General features: G+C 33.2%; 1 protein-coding gene across 1 annotated transcript; it reads left to right on the top strand.

Annotated features, from left to right (window-relative positions):
• On the top strand, nucleotides 1-1167 carry LOC133792701 (uncharacterized). The gene has a single exon (XM_062230604.1). It carries the CDS (start codon nucleotides 1-3, stop codon nucleotides 1165-1167), a length of 1167 nt encoding a protein of 388 aa, XP_062086588.1.
• The last annotated feature ends 6171 nt before the right edge of the window (nucleotides 1168-7338 follow it).

Genomic DNA, 7338 nt, shown 5'->3' with positions numbered 1-7338 from the left:
ATGGCGTCGGAATATAAGGATTCCTCTGGTAGAATTAGGTGTCCGTGTGTTAGATGCATAAATAATAGGCTTGAAACTTTACCTATGGTGAAAGCACACGTATTCGATTGGGGTTTTCATCGAGGTTATGAGAAGTGGATATATCACGGTGAAGCAGAAGCAGATGTTGCCAATGTGGTGGATGCCAACGATGATGATGTTGATGAGATGATTCCGATGGTCGAAGACTTCCTTCTACCTACAACCAAAGAAGTAGAAAATAATCCTGCGGCGGGACAATTTTATGACGATCTGTTTGACGAGATTGAGGTTGAGTTATATCCTGGTTGTAATTGGATATCTTCTCTTAACTTTTTGGCAAAATTATTGCATTTGAAAGTTAGAGGCAAGATTCCCAATAAAATCTTCGATGAATTACTGAAATTACTAAAGTTTGCATTTCCGAAGGGAAATAAAATTCCATCAACGTACTACGAGGCTAAAAAAAGATTACAGAAATTAGGGTTAGGGTACGAGTCAATTCATGTATGTGAACATGATTGTTGTTTGTTTTACAAAGAGCATTCAACTAAAGAGACTTGTCCAATTTGCGGAAGTAGTAGATGGATTTCTCCTGAAAAAATTGATAGAAAAAAGGTACCACATAAGGTGATGTGTTACTTTCCATTAACTCCTCGATTAAAAATACTGTACAGTTCAAGACTTACAGCAAAGCAAATGTTATGGCACTATACTGGGAAATCAAAAGACGATGGGATAATGAGACACCCAGTGGATGGGTTAGCGTGGAAGGATTTCGATGCCAAACATCCTGATTTTGCTAGTGAACCTCGGAATGTTCGTTTAGGTTTAGCTGCAGATGGTTTCAATCCGTTTGGCAACATGAGTCAAGCATATAGTATGTGGCCTGTGGTGTTGGCTAACTACAATCTTCCACCTTGGATGTGTATGAAAGATAATAATTTCATATTACCCATTCTTATTCCTGGACCAAAATCACCGGGAAAGGACATGGATATATTCTTGAGACCATTAGTGGATGAGTTAAAGGAGTTGTGGGTTAATGGTGTCGATACAAGAGATAGTATAACCAACACTATGTTCAAGTTGCGTGCAGCCTTATTGTGGACAATTAACGATTTTCCTGCTCGTAGCTATTTATCTTGATGGAGTGGTCAGGGATACAAAGCTTGTCCGACGTGTAATGAAGACACAACTTCTGTTCGAGTGATCGGTAAGACATCCTACATTGGTCATAGAAGATTCCTTCCAAGTAACCATCGAATGAGAAGAGACACTCAGTTTGACAGACAAATCGAGAGAAGACGTCCACCAAGACGTTTTACTTGTGAGGAAATATTAGAACAAGTAAACAAACTTGTACCACAAGTTCCTGGAAAACACGAGATGTTTGGAGGTGTCAAACGTAGGTGTATTGCAGAAGATCAAAATTGGAGGAAGAAAAGCATATTTTATGAGCTTGATTATTGGTCTTCGAACACTTTAAAACACAACATTGATGTCATGCATGTGGAGAAGAATGTGTGTGATAGTTTGTTAGGCACAATTTTGGATAATGATAAATCCAAGGACACCACTAATGCAAGACATGATTTGAAAAAGTTTGGAGTAAGGGAATTATTTGGATATATGAAGATGACAGCAGAAAGTTAATGAAGCCTCATGCCCCTTATGTTCTCACATCTGATCAAAGAATGCAGTTTTGTAAATTTATTCGAGATGTGAAATTTCCAAATAATTTTGTTCCAATTTAAAGAAGAAAGTAAATGCTGATTTAACAAATATCAGCGGTTTAAAGTCCCACGACAGTCATGTAATAATGCAACGATTACTATCAGTGGGTGTTCACAAGTTTCTTTCAAAGAGTATATCGACTACCATTTCTGAGTTATGTAACTTTTTCAGGCAAATTTGTGCAAGAACTATAAAGGTTAGCGATATGGAGGAAGCACAAAAAAATCTTATTCTAATATTATGTAAAATGGAACTCATATTTCCTCCAGCCTTTTTTGATATAATGGTGCATTTGATTTTACATTTGCCTGAAGAAGCAATTCTGGGTGGACCGGTATTTATGCGTTGGATGTATCCTTTTGAAAGATACATGAAAAAATTGAAGAATTACGTTGGTAATAAAGCTCGTCCTGAAGGGTCGATAGTCGAGGGTTATGTTGCAGATGAGGCTTTGACATTTTGTTCGATGTATTTCAAAGGTGTTGAAACAAGATTTAATTGTCTTGATCGCAATGAGGATGAGGTGACACCAAGAAATCTTTTTGTATTTCAATCGCAATGTCGACCTATAACAAAAGAAACTCTAAAGCCTCTTGATCGTGCGACTCGTGAACAAGCAGAGTGGTACATATACAACAATTCACCTGAAATTCAGAAATATTTGGAGTAAGTTTCTTCCCAAAAAGTTGCTTTTATTTCATTGAAAATGCTTTCAACTGATTCAAAATTTTTGTTCTTATTTATAGTGAACACTAGAAGAAATCAAACAGAAATATCAGGATGGAGATCATAACATTTTACATAAGAAATATTTTCAGCGATGGTTTCATAAGAAGGTGAAAAAAAAAACCTACCCTATATTCTTTCATCCTTTTAAGTATTTTTTTCAATTCTCTAATAATTTTATTTATTCTTTTAGATATACGACTTACATAAGCTTGGATCGTTAGATAATGGTGACGAGTTGCTAGCTTTAGCACCTGGATCAGATCATTTAGGACCTTATTACGAAGGTTGTATATTGAATGGTGTTTGATTTATGTCAACCAAACGAGATTTAAAGAGGAGCACTCAAAACAGTGGAGTATTTGTTGCTGGAACAGAAGATTTTAACTATTATGGAATACTTGAAGAAGTATTAAAGTTAACATTTACTGGCTCATATTCTGTGACATTGTTCAAGTGTAAGTGGTTTAATACAGATCCAAGAAGGAAAAAAATAATTATAGAGAATAATATTACTAGTATAAACACTAGCGGGGAATGGTACAAGGATGACCCATATCTACTTGCAAATCAAGCGAATCAAGTATTTTATCTCGATGATTTACTTAGAGGAAATCAGTGGAAAGTTGTTGAGGGTGTAAACCATCGACAAATTTGGGACGTCGAGAACTGTGAAGCTAATTCAGACGTTGATGTGGTACATGATATTAGCTCATCAAATTTTGTGCTGACTGTGGATCTCGGCGAGTTGGTTATGCTACCTACTCAAAATTCAATTGACATTAGTACAGTACAAAATTTAAATGTTAGTCAAGAGGATCATGAGTTAGGCGATGAAGAAGCAGATGAAGAATTAGATGAAGAAGATGATTTATTAATTGATTTTTGTGAAGATGATGTTAATGCTAATTTAGTTAATGATGAAAGTGATAGTGATTATTAGTTTTATGTAATGATTACCTTTGTAACAAACACAAAAATTTGAATTTGATTTGTATTTTCCAATTTATGTTGATATTGATTTTGTTTAATATTATTTCATTACTTAATTAAATTTGATGGTATTAAATCTTAAATTGGATTTCTATTCTTATTATTAAATCTTAAATATTTATGAATACAAGAGAAATGTCAGCTGATATAGTATCATATCACGGTGGAGATGGTGGTGGTCAAGACCCCACAGATCCTAGCAGGATACCCTCAACTTGCGAGTCAGGTTAATATCTAAATTTTAGTTATGTGATATATTTTAATCGTAATCTGTTTAAATGTTTAAGATTTACTAATATTTTTATTTTTATGTATTAAACAAATTAATAGATCGTCCTGTAAGGAGGGGACGTGGCCCTGCCAGTAATATTAATATTGAAAAACAAAGGCGGGATGCTGGCAAACCACTTGAATTGCAACTTGATCTGGCGACAGACAAAGTGGTTGGTACTGAGCACCAAGCTTTTGTTCGTCAATTGAGTACTGAAGTTACATTACTATTGCCGGGACATTATTTAGATTTTAAAGATGTTCCTCAGCAATATAAGGACCAGGTCGTTCAAAAGATGAAGGTAAAAAAAATATCTAATTTTTTTATATTATACATTTTAGTCTATAAAAATATAAACTAACAATTTTTTTTTATCATTACTATAATATCGATGGGCATCTAGAACCTGAAAGAGTTATGGGAACTCTGTATACGGAGATGCGCAAAAGATATTCAGAGAGAAAGAATATTAGGCATACTCATTTCCTAAAATATTATTATGGAAATCCGAATGATTTGGATAGTGCTCTCAATGCTATTCCTGACTTGTGCTCGAAGGAGAGCAGGAAAGAAATCGTTGATTTGTTTCTGAGCCCAAAGTTTATAGCGCGATCCACGCAGAACAAGAAAAATAGAAAGGAAATGAAGTATTTGTCGACGCAAGGCTCTAAATCAATGGCAGCAATCCGTAACGAATATGTAAGTAAAATACTTAACTTTATTTGATATTATTATATTATTAATTAAACTAACACTATTATTTTGTAGGATGAACCTGATGAGCATGCTATTGATGCTTGGAGAGATACTCATATAAAAAAATCTACGAAGACTTGGGTTAGCGAAACTTGCAAAGAACTACATGTAAGTTAAAGTTTTTTCTTTCTTTATTGATCTTAAATTATAGTAATATTGGTTTTTTAACATTTTCTTTTGGCAGGATCAAATGGCCCAAGAGATGGAGAGGCAAAATATTCAAAGTAGTCGGTCAGGTTCTGAATCTGCTTCTAGTGAAATTTCTACTGCTAAATCAATACAGTATCAGGTTATGGATAAAGTTCTTGGCTCGAGGTCTGATTATCAAATAGGAGTGGGATACAGGCCTAAATGCAAAGGGAAGAAATCAGCATCTAGCTCCACAAGTCAAAGTCCAAGCCAAACTCAGTCACAAGTTCTTACTAATGTGACTCCAGAGATGATGGGAGTTTTGGCTGAGATGTGGGTTAAGATGCGTGATAAGGTTGAGTCAGGAAATTTTCAGACTGATTCTTCCCTCCATGACCCACGCTATGAAAGTTTATTGCAGCAGTTCTTACCTTCTCAACAACAAGGTAGTACATCTAATCAAAGCCCGGGGACGTCGTCGATGCCACAACCACCACAACAAAATTCTCAAAACATATCTGGTGGTTCCTCTCAGTCGCCACTTTTTAATTATATGTTTGGACTTTCTTCCTAGTTTCCTCAGACACAACCTATGGGAAGTCAGTTTGGAGGATTACCGCAGCAGCAACAACAACAACCTATGTATGGTCAATTTGGGTCGTTCATGCAGCAACAACCGGTATATCCTCATTATGGAGGATCGACACAGCAGCCCGTTTATAATCAGCAGTACTACACTTCTCCGAATCAATAACAGCAGCAGTCTCCTTTGATTCGCCCACAGCCTCGGCCATATTATCCTTCGCCGCCAGTACCACAGTCTCATGAAGGTTTGAGTCGAAGCACGAATGTTGAAGATTTTTTAAATGAATCTTTTGATGAAGACAATAATAATTAGTTTTGGTTTTATTATTTATTATTAAATTTAAGTGTATGTTTTTTTATTTTGAAAAGACAATTTTAGTATTTTAAAGTTGTATTTTTAATTTGGATATTAATTTAAATAATATTGATTTTATTTCTAAATTTTATTAATGTTTTTTTTAATTATAAGTTTAGTTATTTAATATTAATTATATATAATTTATAAAAATTAATTATTTTTTTAAATATGTTTTACAATTACCGGCGGATTATTACCGGTGGAAACCGCCGGTAATAATGTGTCAGACGTGAATCCTGACCAAATTATTGCCGGCGGGCTCTACCGGTAATTATCCGCCGGTAATAATATTATTGCCGCCGGGAGGCTAGTTTCGCCGGCAATAACGACCTTTACCGACCGGATTTTACCAGCGGATTTTTGCTGGCGAAGCCCGCCGGTAAAAGTATTACCGGCGGCTTTCCTGACTATTGCCGGCGATTTTCTCCGCCGGTAATAACTGTTTTTCCTGTAGTGTTAGGAAAATGCAAGTTTTTGTATTTACTTCGCAAGTTGAGCATTTGTGATCTCCATGCTCCAACTTGAGGGAGTATTAAGAAATTCTTGTATATGGGCTAATTTTGTATATGTTTAATATGGGCTTAGGCCCTAATCTTATTACATAAGGTTGTATATGTTACCCTAAGGTTGAATTAATCCAAAAGAGAACATATTTTTTACCAATTTGACAATAAACCATCACTTTTTCGTACGAACGGTACAGCTGGGCCCATTGCGTACGGTAGGTAGCTTGGATATTTATATATATATATATATATATGTATTAAGTGTGGATCCATAGACTTTCTGTGCAGATAACCAAAGCTATACTTCCACGTGCAACACAACAGTACTGCAAATGAATCTTATCAAATGTCACTATTAGAATATAGGTATATAATAAATACTTTTTGATGACACCAACAGAATGATCTATTTCTCACATCATCCTGAACACATTTCAACTACTACACGTGAATGAAAAATATATTCTTGATTCACTTATTAATGTATTTGTTTGTTACGTATTTATTTATAGCAAAAATATTGCAACTTCAAATATAAATTTTGTGACAGATATATATATATATACTAGATACTGCATGTTTTTTTATTTATAGAATATATTAATTAATTTTATTAAATTTATATGAATATCATATAATTTTTTAAATAAATATTTTATCTTAAATAAATAATTTATTTATTTTTGTTTAAATTTATGTTTGTTTTAGTTTTTTAATTTAGGAGTGACAACAAGAGATTATATATTACATATTTGATGTAATATTAAATATTGTAAGTAGATTTTATATTTAAGTTTTTACTAGTTTTTTTTTTAAAAAAAAATTGTTGTTAATTCACAATAAATTATATTATATGTTTAATATTATATTATTCTAATAAATGAGATTAAATTTAATTAAATTTTATTTAAGATAGCTGCCATATATTCTCCATGCACTACTACCACTATAACAATATTAATAGTGACTGATATGCATGTTTTGGTATTGAATTTAATATTAATTTAGGTTGTGGATTGACTTGTTGTACATTATCGAGCATTGACAGAGGTATGTACGTATCTTCTCTTAATTATTTTATTAATATTATATCAATTTTTAATATTATATTTTAATATAATGTTTGATTAATTAAATAAGTATTAAAAAAATAATTATTTAATTTAAGTGGGAGAATATTATATTATATAATATAGTATATATCCAATTGTCTAACATATTTAATTCGGAGTTAGTGCTATAAATTCACAAAGCCCTGC

This window comes from Humulus lupulus, chromosome 7, assembly GCF_963169125.1.
Source record: "Humulus lupulus chromosome 7, drHumLupu1.1, whole genome shotgun sequence".
Classification (NCBI taxonomy): domain Eukaryota; kingdom Viridiplantae; phylum Streptophyta; class Magnoliopsida; order Rosales; family Cannabaceae; genus Humulus; species Humulus lupulus.
The sequence above is the reverse complement of the archived record's forward strand: the minus strand, read 5'-3'. Positions and strand labels throughout refer to the sequence as shown.

Bases quoted from the DNA above. Each gene is read 5' to 3' on its own strand.
- LOC133792701 (XM_062230604.1), top strand. From the start codon at position 1: ATGGCGTCGGAATATAAGGATTCCTCTGGTAGAATTAGGTGTCCGTGT.